Here is a 21,752-nt window from a genome sequence, read left to right on the forward strand (position 1 = left end):
TTCCTTTCCGATGTCGGACGAAGCGGCCGTTCCCGAGGATACCCCGTTCGAATCCTCCGCGCTCGGAGGCCCGGAAAGCGGAGGCAGCGGTGACCATTACTGCCCTAGCGGGGCCGAAGAGCAAGAGAAACTTGCCGCGGCGTCGCCGCCGCTCCCGTCTCCTCCAGGTACCTTCGGGACTGCAGTTAAAAAAAGAGGGGCAGAGGGAAATCGTTGCGTCCGCCAGGCCTCGCCTCCCCATTGGGCCAAGGGTCTCGCAGAGGGCAGGGTGGACTGGACCAATCCGAGTTATTTGAGGGGGAGGTTGCTTTGCCCGCTGCGTTTTCTCCTTGTGGTTGGGGCCTGGCGGGGAGAAATTCAACAGGTCCTTTCCTTCCCGACAGCGAGGCCACGTGAGAATGCTGCAACTTCGGTTCCTGCGTTTGGCGGACTCCGTTGCCTTTTGTCGGAGGGAAAGTAAATATGAGGTGGCCTCAGGGCAGTGTTTCTCAACCTTGACCATTTTAAGGCACGTGGACTTCAACTCCCAGAATTCCACAGCCAGCCTTGCTGGCTGTGGAATTCTGGGAGTTGAAGTCCACGTGCCTTAAAATGGTCAAGGTTGAGAAACACTGCCTTAGGGACTGAGGTGAGGTGTGTATGGGTGTGTATAATTAGCAAGTTGAGCAAATTGCCCTTCCCTTGCCCTTCTCTCCTTTCCCTGCCCTCCCTGCCCCTTTCATACGATGCTTAGCAGCACATCTTAATAGGCCACCTACTGTATCTGTAAATAACCCTTCTTATTAGAACAGTGGTTCTCAACCTGTGGGTCGGGACCCCATTTGGGGTCGATCGACCATTTCACGGGGGTCGCCAAGCAAGGCTGTCCGCCATTTTTTCCCCTTTTCCGGTGGGTGCCTTACCTCCCTTGGGCTGGGCCAGCTGGTGGTCGGCCTGCTCCGTCTCTGCCGCTTGCCAGCTACACCTCGGCTGGTGCAGGGGGCGGAACCACGCATGTGCGGCGCTCCCGGGCAGGGAAAGTCCTCGACTTACGACCGGTTGGGTAGTCCTCGACTTACGACCGGTTTAGTCCTCGACTTACAACCGGTTGGGGTCGCGGCATTAAAAAGGTTGAGAACCACTGTATTAGAATATGCTTTTATTTATGATAGAGCGGGTGTTTCCCTGGAAACTTTGTCACCTGGAGAATCTTTTACTTCCAGGCCTGCATAATTGTCATCTTGCTCTTTTGTAATCTCTGCAGAGAAACAGTATGCATGTCTGGGAGTTGATTATTAGAGATGCTTCTTGGATTTGGTTGATGAAGTAGAAGAGCACCACTGAAGTATCCTCAGATCTTTTGTGTACAAATGATTGTCTATATTTTAATGGAGGAATCGGTGCTTTTTTCTATAGCCCCAGAACTTCCCCCTCTCTCTTTAGAAACTTTTGCATTTTGGTAGCCAAAGATAAATCTGCAATGATAAGGTTAATGTCAGAAAACAGGATCTTTGTAGTCAGCAAAGAGCAAAACCATATCCCACTAATGAACAAATTTGGGGGAGAATATCATCATGTATCCTGTTGTATTTATGAGCCAAATCATAACATGGTTGACATTTTTCTTTCAGTAATGTTCTTATACTGTAACACTGATAATTTTGTTTGTGAGAGAATTCTCCCTTGTGGCATTGCATTGTTTATGTTTTCTCCTAACATACCAGCTGTTCTATAGTGAGGCTAATGTAGCTTGGTGCAACTGTTGCATCATGTAATAGTGATAAAACTATTGAAGTTATTTGCTTTCTTGTTTTATATGCCCAGAAGCTATTGCTTTTTGCCCTGTGTATTCATAATATGTAGAATTAAGTAAATTAAGTACTGTTTTCGCTAATTTGAAGATTGAAGAAACATGACATTAGTGTCTAGCCTGAAGTTTTATATGCGATTTTCCAAAGTAGTCTCCAAACCTTTTTGTCAGTGCAATCCAATCAATAAAAAGAAGTTAGAACATGGACTCCAATATGTGCATGTTAATATATTATTACTGAATGAATATATTACATAATCAGAATAGAGCTGGAAGGGACCTTGGAGGTCTTCTAGTCCAGCCTCCTGCTCAAGCAGGAGATCCTATACCACTTCAGATAAGTGACTGTCCAGTCTCTTCTTAAAAACCTCCAGTGATGAAAGCACCCACAATGTCTGAAGGCCAGCTGTTCCACTGGTTAATTGTCCTCACTTTTAGAAAGTGTCTCCTTAATTCCTGGTTGTTTCTCTCCTTGATTAGTTTCCATCCATTGTTTCTTGTCTTGCTTTCTGGTGCTTTGGAAAATAAATTAACCCCATCCTCTTTGTGGCAGCCTCTCAGATAATGGAATACTGCTATCATGTCTCCCCTGGTCCTTTTTTCTAGACTAGCCAAACCCAAATCCTGCAACCGTTCTTCATATGCTTTATTCTCCAGACCTTTAATCATCTTAGCTGCTCTTTGCACTTTTTCCAAAATCTCAACATCTTTTTTGTAATGTGACCAAAACTGGATACAGTATTCCAGGTGTCGCCTTACTAAGGCTTTATAAAGTGGTACTAATACTTCATGTGATTTTGATTATAAATAGTATATTAAAATGTATATAAAATATTATATACAATATTATAGCATTTATATAGTTTAATTTCTTATTTTTCTAGATAATACATATAAATAGGCTTTGTACTATTTGCTTCCTACAATCCAATGGATCAATTTGTGTACTCCCTGTTGTAAATGTACACTTCATTTCAGAGACCAAGGTTCTAAAAGACAACTCTCCGAAATATAGTACATACAGGAGTTTTATTTGACATTTGTTATAACCTTGTAGATCCCAGTTGATCTACAAAGTATATACAAAGTAGACTGAATCATTTTTGTATTTGAGACAAAATCTCGTAATGTCTTTCCTTGGAAATAATAACAATACTAATAGCAGTTTCTGTGTTTCATGGCATTAAAACCAGCTTCAGGAGATTATTACTCTACAGCCATGAACAAATTAGGCAAATATAGGAAGCCATTGTATTAGCTTTTCATTTAAGGATATGAAAAGGATAACCAATTTGTGCATAATTACTAACCATTTAAATTATTTTAATGCACATTATGAAATTGTTTAAATTTAAAATAATGTTTATTGCTTTTAAAATAAGAGAAAATGAAGAAAAGCAAAAGACACAAAAATACATACATTAAAAGTACACAACAAATGCATAAAAATGAATAAAAAATTACAACAGAAAAAATAAAGGATAACTGTTAGAATAAACAGATTTCTCTATATAATTATTTAATATAAACACTAGGCATTTATGTGTGTTCAGTTCTAATACACTTATAGAATTGTCATGTTTTAGTCTACTTCATTTTGTATAAATGAGTCTCATATTTCATTATATTTGTCCATGCAAAGTTTTCATCTATAGGCAAGTAGCAAGTGCAATCAAATCTTCCATCCACTGAGTAAATGGAGTAAATCTTTCCAATGCTGCAATTTCAATCTTTTAGCTATAGCAAGGGCATGTTGAAAGTCCAAGCTGGGAATAAACAAAATGGAAACTGCTTTAGAAATGTTGTAGTTTATTGAAGAGCAAAGCCAGACAGAAACGTGGCTCTGGAAAAGCTGACCACAAGTAGCTGGGAGTGGTGGGTTTTTATACCTTCTTGGGCTTTTGAAATTGTTTCCTGTTCCTGTTTGAGGCTTTGTTTTTCCTGTATCATGTACTTTGACCTGAGTCTGAGTGTGCCCTTTTGGTATTGGTGGGTTAATCCTATTATGTTTCCTGTTCTTAGAGTTTGGGTAGGGGTATGTAGATTTTAGGGGTCTTTGTCTTCCTAATCTCATCAGTTTCTTTTAGCTCCCTGGCTCCAACCTTCCTGAATAGGATTATCACACATCTGCATTTCTAAAAGCTGGCCTCTAGTTTCTGCTTGGGGCTATTAAAAAAAACTGGGCTTGCTTTTCTGCCTTTAAGATCCTTTGGGGAAATATATTCTGCCTTTTTAATATTCCCCAAAATATTTCTTTCTCTGGATTCTTCCCACAGGCATGCCCAAAGGCATGAAGAATCCATTTATGTTGTCCTGTTATTAAATTCCATGTGTTAAGTATATAATTCAAGAGAATATTACCTTCTCAGAATTTTACCTTTTGATGCAGTTTATAATATAATATATGTAGACTGCTTTGAACCTCATTTGAGGTGCTGTATAAATTGTGGTATTCTTATGAGAATAACCAATATTTATGGTGCTGGTTTAGTTCTGTCAAACCTCTATCACAAAGGATGTTGCCAAATGAAACTATTAGAAAGGAATAGAGTGTGGAATGATAATAAGTCTGGACTAGTCTTCTTAACCTGATGCCTTGCAAAAGTGTTGGAATTTGGAACTATATCTCCCAGAATTCCCAGGCAGGAGACAAGTTGACTAAGAATTGTAGAAGCTGCAGTCCCTATACATCTGGAGGACATGTTATTGGAAAAGGCTGATGTAGGGTATTTTTGCATGATATGTTTTCTTGTTGCTGAACCATAGTTTGTACAAAGCCCAATTTGGGGGATTTGGAAGACATATGGTATTAAACCATGAACTAGCATTTTGAGTGGGTTAAAGTGTGGATCAATGGCTCCTATCTGTTTGGGGCCAAAAGGTATATTTGACATTTTAAGAGCATATGGCAGATGCTATTAAAAGAAAGAAAATTATTGACATGGATAGGGTTTGCCCTACAAATTGAGTGCCATAATCAAATACGCACTAACTCTCCCAAAAATTCATTCATTAAATTAAGAAATTCATTTTTTCAGAGTTTTGCCCATCACTCTGAATAAATCTTGTGCCCATGCAAGTCAACATTAAATGAAAAGTTGTCCTTCAAACAATTATTCAATATTTTGCCTTCCTCTAAAGCTCTTTGGATAAAATGAGAAAATGCAGTTCTTTTAGAGATGCCTGATTTAATTATGGATCATATAAAGGAACGAATGAAGTAATTGGTGCATTAGATATTGATATATGGGTTCTCTAAAAAAGAAAAAAATGATAATCTGAACCAAATTACTGGCACCAACATGCTTAGGTTTGTATGTATGTCTTTTGTGACTATGTAGTCAACTACAAGTCCACTGAGACTGTACACCATCTGGAAAGAAGGCAGGTGATGTGTGGCGATTGTCAAAGCCATTGTCCTGGGCAAAACTTCAGGAGTACATCAGTAAGATGACACCCAAAGATGAGCTGCTGTGAGAATGCCTGAGGCAGCAGCAAACATGGGAGGAAGATCAAGCAGAGGATGACAGATGAGATGGCAGATATTAGGAAATCCTACCAGTGGAAAGACACTAAGAGACAGCACTGAGGTATTGATCATAGCAGCATAACAGCCAATAAACATCAGATCCATAGAAGCAGGGGTCTCCCACATTAGTCGGGACCTGAGATGCAGACTATGAAGAGAGGCCTTGAGGCAGTCCAACACATAGTTGCAGGGTATAAAATGCAGGCAAGGGAAGCATATACTGAACGGCATAACCAGGTAGCTGGTATTGTATACAGGAACTTCTCAATAGTGTATGGGCTAGACCTTCACAAGTCCAGATGGAAGATTCCAGAGAAGTTTGTGGAGAATAACTGGGATTATCTTGTGGGACTTCCGGATCCAGACAAACAGACAGGTAATGGCCAATCAATCAGATGGTGGTAGACAAAAAATAGAAGTCAGCAGTGGTGTTAAACATAGCAGTGCCAAGTGACAGCAAAATCAAGAAGAGGGCATAAGAAGCTGGAGAGGTACCAGGTCCTGAAGGAGGAATTAGAGAAGATGTGAAAAATAAAGACCAAAAGTTGGTGGTAGAAGCAGTCAGAACTATTACTTTTAAGCTGGGAGGGTGGCCCCAAGAAACCCCAGGAATGATATTAGAACTCTCTGCCCAGAAGAGTGCAGTCCTAGGAACAGTTACAGAACCCTCAAACTCCCAGGCCTCTGGTAGAGGATCTAGGATTAAGGAAGACACATACCACCCATAGGGGAGACAAGGGATTTTTTAAAATATATCTGTATTTCATTTAGAAGAACATCATAATTCCAATTGTTAATTGTAGGCCTGTTGGTTACTCTCACTTAGAGACTTTCAGTTCTGTCATCTTAAATAAACAAATATATCTTTAAGATCATTTATCATTTATTTTTATAGAAACTGTACCTTTCCAGACCAAATCACAATATTCTGCTGGAATGATAAAATTATCATAAAAATGATAATGATCAATTATAAGACATGGTTCTTATAGGTCCTGAATCTTATGTCACAAATACAAACATATTGTTGACTAATCCCACTAAGAGTAATGTAGTCGATCCATCCTTTTTGGTGTCTATTGTAGGTTAATCTTTGTGAGTCTGATTACAAACATAATTGTCTAGCATTGTTTAGGACTAAATTCCTGGGGTCACGTATACTATCTTAGAATAGAAACCTCTTCCATTCACGAATGTTATGTTAACTAGTAAATATATTGGCTTGTCTCATATTTCTTCTGGAAATAGGATTCTTTGAACCTTACCCAAAAGCAGTATATAGCATGACTCTGCTAGCTGATAAAGCATTGAGTGCCTATAAATGAATGGTAATTAGAAGTACTAAAAGATGAAATATTACAGTTATCTTTGCTCTCTTCTAGAAAATGAAGATTCAGCTCAAAAATCCGTCCAAGAAGCTATTGTTTCAGAAAAGGATATATTACCATGCAGGTAAGATAATAACTGTGAGTCTCTTGATATAAATCCTTTGGGTTGATCTTTGTTTTCATTTTTGATTGCTAATATGCTGCTAGACAGAATCCAAAGCACTATTCCGTACTCCCAAGGCAAGTCATCTTCTCCCACTGGCTATGATGAGTAGCAATACCTTTGGAATGCTCACTAGACAGGGTCTTCATGTATATTTCCTGTTAACTATTATTGATAATCATGGCATACGGATAAGTAAAAGCAATGTTGTTACCTGTTAAATTTGTTTGGTGTTTTATTTATGATTCAAAGCTTATCCGTATGCTTGATACTAGTATGAACTGTAAGGGGCAATTAAATATATAAAAATGAAAACAATCACAGCAAAAATGTTTGTGAGCATTTTATTTGTTAGCTGCATTTATTGTTAGATTTATATTCCATCTTTCCTCCAGGAGTTCAAGGCAGCCATCATAGCATTCCTGCCTCCAATTTCATCCTCACAACAAGCACCCAGTGAGGTAGGTGAGCTGAGAGGGTAACTGCCCAAATTCATCCAGGCAGCTTGGTAGACTTGGTAGACTTGGTCATAAGTCTCCCCTGTCTTAGTTCAGCATCTTAACCACTACTCATTAACTCATTACACATGATTAGTTCCAATAATATCTAATACTCTTACTAAAACAACATATAGAATTAGCATTAGGACTAAGAACAGTTTTATAGTATTTTTGCAAAATTAATATTATGCAAAACAGCGTGATAGATCCTAAAATAGTTCCTTAAAAATAGGGATGTGATTCTGCAGAAAATAATGGAATTCAGAGAGGGATAATAGCAATGAAGCTTTAATCAGTTCCTGATTTCAGACATAATATAAAACATGCATAAGATGGTATAGAGATAAAGGAGCGACAGGTTACTGAAATACTTTGTAGGGAGTTTCTTAGGGAATACTATACAGGTAAGGCCTAAGCAATAGCCTATTTAGTTTTACTTTATATTAATAATAACAGTTTATCAGATGTATATGCCACCTGACTCCCAGCAATTCTGGGAGGTGTATACAGTTTTTAAACATTTAAAAACAAAGAACAATACAAAAATAGGGAATAGCAAAGAAAACAAATTGGGGAGGAGGGAAGGAAGATCAGTCATCCTTTACAATTAACAATTTTAACCGTGTTAAAAACTCAAACAGTTAAGTAGTTTTGTAACCATGTGACCTTACACTGAAGTCTTCATTCTAATATTTTCATGGTATTCTTTTCAATTACTTTTGTCTATTTTTCTTACATTGCCAAGTGTAGAGAACATTGCACTTTTATATCATTCAAAGAAAAATACATTGTTTATTTTGCTATCTTACCTTGCGACTGGAATTTGATTCCTTCTTCCAGTTAGTGAAATTTGAGACTGAATGTGGTAGTGAGGTAGGCCTTGACTTAAAACCAGTTGTTTAATGACCGTTCAGTTATGACGGCCTCAGGAATGGTGGATTAAGGCCTGTAAAACGCTTCTGGTATCATAAAATGTTTCCCTGCTTGCCCTGAGATCACATGACCGCATGTGAGCACATTATATATCAGTATGCATGGAAACTGTACAGCAGAGGCACCTATACTTTTTGGGCTAGTAGAAATATTTTGAATTTTGAGAAAATGACATACATACACTTTCACAAATGGGACCGCTGTTGGTTATGAACCACCCATTTATAAAATGGATGCATTGGACAGTGGCCAGTTGCACAAAAATTAATTTACTAAGAATTTGGTTGAAGAAGTCTAACTATTGGCCTACTCTCTCTCTCTCTCTCCTCTCTCTTGGCTTAGGGTAATCATTTTTTTCCTAGAAAGGTGAATTTTCTTCCTGGCAAGTTATTGTGCTGTATCCCCTAGGGTCTATCCTACATGGATATATATCCACACTAGGGAATTCAAGTGGAGAAGAGAACTGCCACTTATTTCTATGGTTTTATCCTTTTGTGTGTCTCTTATGTATATAAAACACCTGCTCTCATAAACAATACATTTTGACTCCTCCCCTTTACAGTAACAGTCAATACATCACATTCTGCACACAGGTTCAGTCTCCTTCATTTCCATTTGAAAACAACCTTCATAGCAGACATGAGAAAATCCCTGTCTGCTGCTTTAGAAAGCTCCTTCTTGTTCAAACAGAATAGATAATACTTAATTAGATAGTGATATGACAATGTATCAGACAACTTTAAATATTTGCATTAAGCCCTAAGCCCACATGCAATGATCAGCCTGTGAAATATTTGGCAGGGATAAGAAGCTTTTGCTATACACTGTACATTTTCTTTCTTTACAATGTTTTAAAACTGGTTTTTATAGGTAAGTTGTTTGAACTAAGCAGTCAAACTGTTGTGCCTTGTTTGTTTGTATGGATACATTATCTATGATAGCTAATTGTTTCTTAGTGCTGGATATAGTTCAAATCCAGTGTTTATGAAAAGGTTCAGCAATAACTCATCCTGGAGAAGATCTACCTATATAGTCACTTAAAAATCAACACTAACTTGATGGCACATAACATTCTTTCAGCTGCCTAAAGGAATACAACACAGCATTTCTCATTTGAATTTTGGCTTAGCTGAGATCATCTGGATATAAAATATAAGCCAGAGGAATCCTATTTGACTCCAAGTCACCTTACAAGTCTATTTTTCCAATTGATTGGCATTTTACCTACCTGTTATATCAGGTTCTTAAAACACCCTGCATTCTTGTGCTATCTTTCTCTGGGAGGCTGCAGAATGGATCACCTGTAAATTCAGATGCTACAAAGGATCCTGCAAGTGCTAATGGTAATCCAGAGGAGCAAGATGTAGTTGGAGAGGAGAAGATCCTAACTGATCAACTTCAGCACCAAAAAGAGGTAGGTGATTTGACTTTTGTCCTATTTCTACTGCCAAGCCATCGTTACAATCCTTTGTTTATAAACATGTTTATTGATGTTTTTTATTATAGTGTCTGTATGCTTTGAAATGTATGTCTTGAGATAATAAGAAATTTATATGTAGTGGAGACAATAAGATTATTGAACTGTATTTTTTTCTGGGATCCAATGTATTTTAATTGATTATATTTCTGTGTTGCCCAGAATTGAAGAAATGTGGACTGGAAAAAAAACTTCAGAAAATATGATATTGAAATAGCTTCTGAAGTTTTTTTTCCTAGTTAGGAGGACATAGTTGCAAATAGGTAGTTAAAGAATTCAGATAAAGATATGTACAGAAAAAAACTTATTTTTGTTAAATATTAAGGCACCTTGACATCACTGTATTTGATGTATATTCTATACATTTGTCTGTATAGGAAGCTATACTACAAGTGACAAAATACTCTGCACCAGAGGGACCAGGTGATATAATCATGATACAGTCTGAATATACAGGTGCAGTAGACATCTTGTCTGCAGAGTTAGAAACTACAGATCTTCTAAGCGAACAGAAGAAAGGCAAGGATTATGCTTTCACTACTATGTTTTCATATGGATCAGTAACTAGCGTTCTGTTGAAGAAATATGCAAGATTTGAGCTGTGTTATAGTAGAGTACAGTAAATTTTGAAATGTTCATATATAGGAAAGCAGCAACAAAGATTTTGATTCTTTGCTGTTTAATTTAGTTTTTAGTTTTTCCATTTTTTGTATTGTATATAATTTCTACCCTTGGTTGGATTGATTTTTTATTCTTTTTTATTTAGCTCTTATATTATTTCAGATTTTGCTATTACACTATACTTATTTGTTGAGTGTGAACCCTCCCTTTGGATTATGTGGGTTTATTTATTTTAGAGTTGCCTCCAGGGAGATGGGCGGCATACGTCTTTAATAATAAGTAAATTTTGTTCCAACTTAATTTTTTGTCACTTCACCTTTACTCTTTTTTGTCTATTATATTTTTTCTTGTGTTAAAAGTTTTTAATCTGTAATTGCCAAGAGTTCTTGGAGGTTGAGCAGTATATAAATGTAATAAATAATTATTATTATAAAAGAGTATTATGACAAAAAAAGAAATCCACAGAAATTTGAAATAAGACAGGACCAAAACAGAGTTGAGATTGCTGTCGCATTATTTAATTTTAATGCTTGGGATGAAAGTGATAGTGATCTCATGGTGGATAGTCAATGGATTTTTAAAGTAAAAAAATTAAGTATGGCAAATTAATATGGTCCTCATTGTAGTGATCATTTACACCTTTATCATCCAATTTGTTCTTAGAAACTTTGCTGTGCTAAGATGTCTAATTAAGTCATTATATAGTCAGTGTATGGTAGTATGAGTGAGTCACTGAAAGAATAGATTCAGCCAGTCAAAAAGACTCTTAGAAGAAAAAGGAATGTTTAATTTTGAGAGCCTTGTCAGTTAAGAGAGGGATTAAGAAACCTAATTCCTTCTTTTGAAAAAAGGGAAATCTTGTAATTAGAACATCAAGTCTTGTTAAAAAATCTATCAGCATCTATGTTATAAAAACTAAAAAATCATCCTTCTTTCTTCCAGTTCGACCACCTCCACTGATTCCCCCCACTACCTGGACAAATTCTAAGATAAGAGAGTTTAAAACAAAGATGGCAAAGGAGAAGAATGCCCGAATGCTAGTGAAACGGGGTGAGGTATTAACAGTCCGGGTGCCCACCCATCCTGATGGGAAGCGCGTCTGCTGGGAATTTGCTACGGAAGATTATGACATTGGGTTTGGAGTCTATTTTGATTGGACTTCTATTACTAGTACTGCCATTACTGTTCAGGTCAGTGAATCAAGTGATGAAGAAGAGGAAGAAGAAGAATTTGAAGGTATGTCATGTCTTCGATAGTGATGTATAAATTTAATAAACAAATATGTAAAACCATTATGTTCCAAATAGTCTCTTAATAATAATAATAATAATAATAATAATAATAATAATAATAAGCCCTTTATTATCAAAGTATAACATGTATACAGTGAAATTGGCTGAGCCTCCCTCTGTGCCCCCCCTCACCACAAACTCACGGTGACTACAACCCCCCAACTTATTTCACCCTGTGAACTAATTGCACATCACGCCGGCCTCATGAGTCTGTCATGCATAAAGTTATAAAGTTAGGTCCCATTCAGAAGCAAACATAACCTCTTTAACTTGAGTTAAAGAACTCAACTTCTTAACTGCTTTAACTTGAACTGTGCAATTAGTCTTCAAACTATTCCACAGACTATCAAGCAGGGAAATTTAATAAATCCTGATAATAAAATGTGTGTTTATTTATTCAACTGGATGTACTTGTAGCTCCAAACACTGGCAGCTCTGAGCAGCTTGAATGTCAACCTCTGCAAATAAAGTTAAAATGTATATAACATCAGAGTTTGTGCCATTCAGACTTTAGGGAGGGTGCTGTTCTAAGAAAGCATATAGTGACTGAAAAGGCCTATGCCTAGATTTTTGGCTAAGGTGTTATGCGTGTATGTTTGTCATTATTGCCCTCTTTTTACTCCTTTTTCTTTATTGTTATATAGTTTTATTGTTATTTTTTGGTTTTTATTTTGTGAATTGCCTAAACTCACTGGGAATTGGGCGATGTTCAAATTTAGATGATGATGATGATGATGATGATGTTGTTGTTGTTGTTGTTGCTTCAGGACTCTGTTGATGACATTCTTCAGTCATAGAATCTATAAGCACCTTCACAACTTTCTCAAATTAATAAATTTTATATGTCTTCCCATAAAACTAGCAAGAGTTCTTTCTCATAACTCAAGGAAGAATTCTATAAATGTAGGGCCACTGCAGAAATTGTCTCACTCTTTTCTTGCTTCTATTGCAGTATAATATAGAAAATCCTTCACCTGCTAGAAGTTGGAATGAGAACATTGGAATAAATCAATGTCTGAGCATAGAGAGTAACTGGCTGTTCCTTATTGCTTCCTCTCTTACACTGATGAGCATCACTATTATTTATTATTGTGGAATAAAATGGGCCACTTAGAAGGTTCATTTGATGAAATGATTAAAGAAGGGGAGGGAAATATTCCAATTTTATTTTTAATTAATCATGCAATATTTAGAGATTCAATAAGTATTTTATAAACTTTAATTATAAAATAGTTTAGGAATTCAGTTGTTTTTTGTTTTTTTTTAAATGACAGGAATGGAACATTCTCAGGTTCCTGACAAATATGGAAAATTTAATCTCCAGATGCTTTGAAACCTGTGATGATATTTTCTGTGTATAAATGTCTTTAGTTAGATCCATAATCCTGAGTATCTATGGCCTCCTTCTATTGGTTTCTATAGCTGATGTATATGTTGTGCATTTCCCTTCTCAGGTCCTATTCCTGTTGGTGATGTGGAAAAAGGAGCCAAAAGCTATTTGCGAAACCGTTATGGGGAAATCATGCCAGTCTACCGAAGGGACAGCCACCAAGAAGTGCAAATAGGCAGCCATGATTATCCAGGCGAGGGCATCTACTTGCTCAAATTTGACAATTCTTATTCTCTCCTACGCAACAAGATTCTTTTTTTTCATGTTTATTATGCCAGCTAAAAAAGTAAATAGTCTTGTTGCCAAGACTAAGATGTACACCTTCTGATGGCCAAATTTTGTTTATATATCCTTCCTACTTTATCCCAATATCCGGAATGGAGCAAATGATCATTAGCAGTTCCACTTTGTTGTATGCAGACACAAAGCTGAGATTTTAATTACAGCAAGCAACTCACCGGACATAAGATTTAAATGTCTGTTTTTCTTTTGATTGCACTTACATGAACTGAAGTTAAAACATTCCTTTTCTTTGGAAGTATACATATTATTTCCTTCTACGCTACTAGCTACTAATACTGGCTGGATTCAGCTGCCAAAACAGCCTATAGAACTCTGCCCAGAACCGCGTTGTTACTGTGATATTGTACACTGCTATTTGCTTTGTAGTGGAGATCTTGTAGAATGGTATGCACGTTGATTACTCAGGCCACTGGCATCTAGCCTTCTCTCATCTAGCTCCCATAAATGGTCATCTGCTCAGATATCTGTATATATGTTAAAGCTTTGCTGGATGGAATCCAAACTGCATCATTCTCTTTCAATAAGAGAAGAACATAACTTTAAAAGAAAAAAGTGTGCCCCCCTCATTTTGCTTTTGATGAATTATTCGGGAAAAGACATCAACAAAGGCTTCCCCAGTTCCATAATTCAGAGTTTTGGGGCCATAGTATGCTGTTCTATTGGCAACATTTGGCAACATTAAAATATAGTTAAAATTGGTGAAATTCCAAATGCTTTTTTTAAACATTATGTTCATGGAGCATAATTTAAAACTAAACCAAACCAAGTTAGGAAATGTTTATTTTAGAGGGCAGAAATATCTATTTCATTTATCAAGATACTAAATGGAAGCAATTTATGCATATTTACCACAGTGCTTCCAGATTCCTAGGAGCAAACATTTCCAGGAGCAAGAAGACTTTACACAAGCACATAATAGTTACTATACCAATAGTCAGGCAGACACAAGATAGTACCAATTACAAAAAGCAGTCCTGAACTATATTACAGTGGGCATGCACAAATTAGTCCTTTGGTCTATTACAAGCAATGATTTTGTAATTTATATGCAAGAGTGCAATTATAGTGTCCACAAAAGGTTGCCCTCATATAAAATATTGAGTCTTTAAACAATCAACAAGTACTGTATTTATCTTCTTTTACACCTTTGTTTATTCAGACTTCAAAATCACTGCCAATATTTAATGTAGCATAAACATAATATAGCGGAGCTAACTATTGCAGTTACCAGTTGGCAATCATATTATCTTTCATAGCTCAGGTTTTATAGAATGTATATGTACAGCTCATGTCTCTGTAGCAGAAGACATATAAATACAGTATACAGTATACTTAAGATTTCAGGGGCAGATCTGAGCAGGCCTTTTTAAAGCCACTATTTCTTGTGATGTTTGTCCAGTATGCTTAATTCTTTGCATGATTACACCAAATATTTATTGTAAGTAGTAGATCTTGGGGAATGTTCCTAAGAGGTGTTTTTGTTGAAGTTTGGTGATTTTCTATTTCTGCCACATTTTTAGTGAGAGACATACAGAGAGGAAATGAAACTGACTTCTATTGCGGGCTTTTTTTACTATTAACTTTAAAGAGGAAGTCAAATATGGCTACTCCTTCCCATTTTTTAATTATTTAATATGAGATTGGAGAAACAATTACAGCATTTAAAGTACAATAACTGCAAGGAACAACATTTGGCAGCAGAAGGAAAACCATAGTACAAATGGATTTTCTGATTCAAAGTTGCTGATTTTTGAAAACAGTCTTGAAGAACTCTGATAGAAGGACCCACCGAATTGTTTGTTGTAAAACTTATGAGCAGCATTTAATGTTCCCCTCCTCCCCGTTTATAAATTCATACTATTATTGAAATTATTTTCAATTAAAGCTTATCTCTAGATGTCCCACACTGTATAAAAAAATGAAGCCGACTATGTTTATCCTCATTTTCAACCTAAAGAGTTTGCTTTGTTTAGAGTTCAGAAAATGAAACAGATTTGTTTGCTTTGGTTAACATTTTCTTGAAGAAATACAAAGAAAGAAAAGATATATATTTTAAATGTGCAAATTTGTGTTGGCTTTAATTACAGAGCTCTATTTTTAACTCTTGAGTAACAAACATTTTTCTCAACAAAGCAACTGCATTTGTTCTTAAGTCCCACAGTATCTTTTAAAGGTTTATTTAATATGAATTGTTATTGAAATTACTGTAATGATATTAAAGTATCATTTCTACCTGCAAATGTAGAAAATAGAGGAATGACTTTTTAGAAAAGAGAATAAGACTGAAATATGAAGCAAATTAAAACTGCAATAGATATCAGCTCCGTGCCTTCCTTACCATTCGCTGTTTAATGGCAGTGGTTTTCAGATTTGTTCCTACTGAACTAATCAATTTAATATTGACTGTCCTTCATATGTACACTTTGCTCATTCGACCAAGGAAATTAATATCTGAAATAAAGATGAAATGCTGTTTAAACAGAAGGATTAAAGTTCCAGATAGAGCACATCTTAAGAGTTTAAACTCTTTTGATAAATTGGTATAGTGTGTAATATTCCTTCTCCATGTGTGAGTTGTATATACACCACATATGCACATGAACTTTACAGTATCTGTACCTCTTATCCAAAGACTAACTAAGTCAGGCCAAGTCAAAGTATTTCTGTGGTCTGTTTCTCTTTCTACTGTGAAAAAATTAGAAAGATGTATGTGCTTCTTGGATTGCAGACCAAAATTTCCTAAACTTCTGTAACCACACGCTAATGAAATCTGGAAAATGCTTAGAGTGAGCATTTATCCTTGCCTGAAATTGATCCTAGAAAATTTTCAACATTATACATGCATTGTTGTAGATAAAAATGGAAATATAATTTCACTTGAGATAAATTAACTATTATTTTAGATTGAGAAGTTAAAGTGTAATAGGAATGTATTAAAATAAAATATTATTATTGTCTCATAATGTATGAGAAATAACAGACTTTGGCCGTGTTCATATGGTAGTGTAAAGAAATAGCACAAATGAATAATAGTATATGCAGTATGTGACAACTTAAAATGGAGAACAGGATCTAGTTAGTCCCAATATATAAATTAAGCATTTTTAACTTATTTTACTTCCACTTGTCACACTTCAATCATATTAATATACTCAGCTCATGTATTTGTTTTAATTAGGTATAATTTAGTGTATGTTTGTATTTCCTCTTTAACTATGACAAGCAAGCTAAACCAAGACATTATTGGAATTAATCTTGAGTGGGATTGGAGGTAGCTATTATTGATACTGCTTTGTTTGTCTCATTTTAACCAAGAAGATAATTGCCAAAATCCTGGTTCACTAATAACTGTGTGATATGAAATCATTGCTATAGTCCCAAGTGCACTTAAATCCAATTAAAATTTGAGCCTGTTTCTAAGCAGATCTGTACAGCGTTGTCCTATAAGTCTTCTTGCACTATGAGGACTTGTATTTTCAAGACATATTCCTCTTATTGTCCTTATAAATCCAGTAGAATTCTATAGATGCAGAGCGTCTATAGAGGCAATTGAGGCAATTTGGGAAAAGTCCACAGTAGAGAGTTCACTGACAATTTCATGGTAAATCTTACTTCAAATAAGCAACATTTTGTTTTATCACTTAATCTTCATAACATAAGACCAAAATGCATGCAACCTGTATCTTAAATTGATTACTGAGAAATCAGGGAAACATTGTCTGATCTTGAAGCATTTTATAACCGCTGTTGGTTTGCTTATCATAGATTTGGGATAACTTTTCTAGTAATAACTGTACTGCATGTGGGTTATTTTTTTTAGATGACACACAAAGCCTGAGTAAGCAAAATCAAGATTAAATTTTGGGAATTCTTGTGATGGACCAAAAGCATTTGCAGTATAATGAATTGTATTAATACATTGAATTTGCTTATATTGATTTAAGAGAGTCACTGTGAGATTTATTTGAATGTAGGATATGGCCTTTTAAAATGGTTCTGTCTCAAAATAATACATCTAAAAATGCATTCCTAAATAAATTAAATTGGGAGCAGGTCTCTCAGTCTCTATAAGACTTATTTCTAAGTAATTATGGTTAGAAGTGAGCTCTGTAAAGATGCCAAACTGATATGTCAGAAAGTAGTTACATTGTAATTTAATACCAATATATTAGCAAGGCCTTCTGCTAGTCATGGGTATTTCTGATAGTTTGGCATCAAAGGAAAATAGTTTAATATTTAGACTTCAATAACATTTTGATTAATTCAATTTATAAATGTATAATTAATATTACTTGCCAGCACTTACTTTCTGCTGGGATTAGTGAAACTGAGCCTATACTTACCAGGTCTAAGCTTTATACAATATTGTCCCTGACAACAAGAATAAAGGATTATTCTGTGCATTTTCATCAGTAACATAAAATCTCTGAAATAAAATGAATAGACTGGTTTGTAGTTTAAAATGATTGGCCTATAATGAAAATATACCCTTCAGATGAAATTCAGTTCTATTTTGTACCATATAAAATGTTTATTCTTTAGCGAACTTATTTATATAATTTTCTTAACAATTTGGTGTATATTCTCTTACTCTCCCAAATATTTTTTTTTAAACAGAGAAGGCATTTTACAAGTTATAGCACTGTGTTGATTATTCTAGTACCAATTAACTAAAGTCTGTCTAGTTGCATTGCTGTTTCTTTCAATTTGATTGATATTTGTTACATTTTTAGAGCCATGGTTTTGTGACTATATTTGACTTTTAAAAAGTTATTTCATTAAAGATTTTCATCATTCTGCCAAGTCTTCTGTTTTTCTCCTATTTAAATGAATGATTATGGATTACATTCAGTACTAAAGTTTTTGAAAACTTGTTACATATCAAATAAAAGGCTGCATTTTTTGTACTGGTAGATACATCAGCAGTAGTTAGAATATATTACAAGTACACTTGAAAAATAGGCAGTAGATAGGCTCTCCATTCAGCAGTGGTTAGCAGAATAGCAGAAACAGAAGGGACCTTAGAGGTCTTCTAGTCCAACCCCCTGTTCAAACAGGAAACCCTATACCATTTCAGACAAATGGTTGTCCAATATCTTCTTAAAAATCTCCAGTGTTGGAGCATCCACAACTTCTGGAGGCAAATCGTTCCACTGATTAATTGTTCTGTCAGGAAATTTCTCCTTAGTTCTAGATTGTATCTATCTTTGATTAGTTTCCATGGATTGTTTCTTGTCTTGCCTTCAGGTGCCTTGGAGAATAGATTGACCCCCTTTTTTTGTGGTAGCCCCCTAGATATTGGAACACTTATCATGCCGTTAGTCCTTCTTTTTATTAAACTAGACATCCAACTCCTGCGACTGTTCTTTGTATGTTTTTGTCTCCAATCTCTTAATGATCTTTGTTGCTCTTCTCTGCACTCTTTCTAGATTATCAACATCTTTTTATATCATGGTAATCAAAACTCAATGCAGTATTCCAAGTGTGGTTTTACCAAGGCATTATAGGCTCATAGTTAAGTGATTGTCCACTAGGACTCCAAGATCCCTCTCACAATTACTACTATTGAACCAGGAACCACCTTTTCTATACCACTGCATTTGGTTTTTCTTTCCTAAATATAGAACCTCACTTTTCTCAGCATTGGATTTCATTTGTTAGATAAGGCCCAGTGTTCAAGTCTGTTGAGATCCTTCTGTATCTTGAGCCTATCTTCTGGAGTATTTGGCTATTCCTGCCAAGTGTTGTCGGAAAATTTCATGAGTTCTTCTATTCCCTTGTCTAAATCATTGATGAAGATGTTGAAGAGTACTGGGCCTAAGACAGAGCCTTGGGGTACTCCACTGCATACTTCCCTCCATGTAACTGCAGTTCTATTAAGCATATTGAATGAGGTTGGTCAGCCAGTTACAAATCTATCTGGTGCTGATGCTGTCTAACCAACATTTTTCTATCTTATCAAGTAGTAGGTTGATAAAGTAGTATTTTATCAAATGCCTTACTGAAGTCCAAGTAAATTATATTTACAGCATTTTGCTGGTTCACTAATTTTGTCACTTTGTCAAAGTCTGCAATAAGATTTGTCTGGTTGCTACATTACTAAACATCAAATTCACCAAATTGCTCCATGCCACACCCTCTAGACCAGTGTTTCTCAACCTTGACAATTTTAAGGCATGTGGACTTCAACTCCCAGAATTCCACAGCCAGCAATGCTGGCTGTGGAATTCTGGGAGTTGAAGTCCACATGCCTTAAAATTGTCAAGGTTGAGAAACACTGCTCTAGACCACCTATCAGATTTCACTCCAGGTATAGTGATATATCTTGACTTCCCAGGTACTCAGTACTGTATTCAGAAATGTGTTTTCAGCAAAAAATTTAACAGGAACTAGGCACATGTAGATCAGCCTAATGCAGAACACAAAAATTAAGAGCCTACATATGTCAGTTTAAAGATTTAAATGTTGCTATCTTTTTAGAGTGAAATACTGTTCAGTGTTTATATAGCAATTCTGTCAAGAATCTCGCCTTGCCAGCTTCAGTCCTTCCTATAGTTTCTTGCAGGACGTTATTATCTCTTCTTTATACAGTCTTTTTATTGTAGCTAATCATACTTCCAAACATTAATCATTTTCAATTTTTAAAGGAAGCTCATGCAGCCCATTTAAATTGCTAACTATTCTTGGGGATAAAGATACTACTAGAAATTGGTATTTCCAACATGCAGGTTGATTTTTAAATATCATGGACCTTGATAAAAGGGAAGATTGGTCTCCCCAAATGCAACTTTTCAGGAATCAACTACTATAGACTAGATGGATCAATGGATTTAGATTTTTGTCATTCAAAAGCAAGCATTTATATAGCACTTTTTAAAGCAGTTGAAATGGCATTCTACCCTATTTGGGTAGATTTCTGCCAAAATGTATATTATAATTACATTTGTAAGGCTTGGCCATGTACAGAAATGACCTTTTCTCATCTATATTATTTTATGATTATGTTATGCTTTGCATCTCTAAATTCTTTAGAGATATTTAAATGAAAATAGTGTTTAAATTATAAATATGGAGGTTATCAATCCAAAAACCTTTATAATAATTAGATCAGAAAGTATGTGATTTTAATTTTTATTTAGCTAATTTAGCTAATTTATATAGCTGCCCATCTCACCAAAAGTGACTGTGGATATGTACAACAAAATTAAAAACATTTTATGTAAAACTACTATAATTATAAAAACATTAAAAATATAAAAAACAAAACAAGAAAATAATAGACAAAGGCATGCTAATAGAGCCACTTCATTTCACTCATCCATGGTATGGTTAATCATTTTATAATCTTGAAGAGGTTAGATGGCTGAGCAGGATTTCCTGTGTGGTAGTGATAGTGAAGGTGAGGTAGTAAATAAAGTTTCAGTATGTTGCATAAGACTTTTTCCATTCTTATGATTAGCAGAATATTTAATGATGAAGCAGAAAATATGTTTAGAATCACAATAATGATCACATTACTAAACCCAACTTTATTACATAATGTAAATTATTACCATCCTATATTCTCAATGCTATTCTGATGTATTAATAATCAAAATACTATTTCTCTATTTCCTTTAGTATTTCTGCTGCACACTATACTATCTATAAAAACGCTGGTTCCTGTAGCCTTTAATTGGGCGAAATTGTGCATCATAGGGCAACAATTTTTGAACCAGTTAACCTCAGTTGAGTTAACTTAGAGAATGTGTCTGAAATTTGGGATCCATGATTCATGTGGAATTGAAATTGGCAAATTTTATAAAACAATTTATGACATCAAAAATACCATAAAACAGTTTATGACATAATACAAAATATACTCTCCAAGGGCCTTCCTTGTTTTCAAGTAATTCTAGTGGGTACAGTACTCTGCATTTGAGAATAACTCAAATAGAAACCAGTTGCGCATATTATTTCCACCTACATAATGCAACAGCTCTGGATTTTAGCTCAAAAGCTGTGGCTATAGTAATCCTGCTGCACAGTGAATTAGGGCAGAGTCCCCCAACCTTTTAGGCACGAGGGACTGGTTCTGTGGGGAGAGGTTTTTCTGCGGACCGGAGGGGGCGTGGTTGTCAACGCTGCAAATACTGTATATTTGTGTGCTGCCTGCATCCCATGGATGGGGCTTCGCCTGTTTGCGCGGCCCAGTTTCTGGCATGCCGCGACCTGGTGCCGGTCCATGGACCTCTGAACTAGGGGACCTTGAGATGAAGCTGTTCCTCCCAAAAGTGTTTCCAGGGTGACGCTGCTAAACACTTTCAATGCCATATTGTTTTCTTTGTAGCACTTTGAAACTTGGGCCTAGTGGGTGTTTCATTTTTATTTTTGTTCCGCTAAGTAGGACTGAATATTGGGAACAACATTTTAGACTCAAAACTATAT

At 35.7% G+C, this 21,752-nt stretch overlaps 1 protein-coding gene across 1 annotated transcript; it reads left to right on the forward strand.

The window, feature by feature from the left end:
* The first annotated feature begins 10 nt into the window (after positions 1–10).
* TMED8 (transmembrane p24 trafficking protein family member 8) lies at positions 11–18,116 on the forward strand. The gene is made up of 7 exons (XM_015812608.1): positions 11–167; positions 5,590–5,694; positions 6,701–6,770; positions 9,527–9,656; positions 10,097–10,238; positions 11,283–11,576; positions 13,087–18,116. Exons 1-7 carry the CDS (start codon positions 11–13, stop codon positions 13,302–13,304), a joined length of 1,116 nt encoding a protein of 371 aa, XP_015668094.1. The 3' UTR covers positions 13,305–18,116.
* Positions 18,117–21,752: the final 3,636 nt, after the last annotated feature.

Source organism: Protobothrops mucrosquamatus, unplaced genomic scaffold (assembly GCF_001527695.2).
Source record: "Protobothrops mucrosquamatus isolate PMUCROS unplaced genomic scaffold, P.Mucros_1.0 scaffold101, whole genome shotgun sequence".
NCBI classification, from domain to species: domain Eukaryota; kingdom Metazoa; phylum Chordata; class Lepidosauria; order Squamata; family Viperidae; genus Protobothrops; species Protobothrops mucrosquamatus.

What these genes read in the sequence shown, in the direction of transcription:
- TMED8 (XM_015812608.1), top strand. Translation starts at nt 11, where the DNA reads ATGTCGGACGAAGCGGCCGTTCCCGAGGATACCCCGTTCGAATCCTCC. An exon ending in AACTTCAGCACCAAAAAGAG is followed by an intron (nt 9,657 to 10,096) that starts GTAGGTGATTTG and finishes TTGTCTGTATAG; the next exon opens with GAAGCTATACTACAAGTGAC. An exon ending in GGAAGAAGAAGAATTTGAAG is followed by an intron (nt 11,577 to 13,086) that starts GTATGTCATGTC and finishes TTCCCTTCTCAG; the next exon opens with GTCCTATTCCTGTTGGTGAT.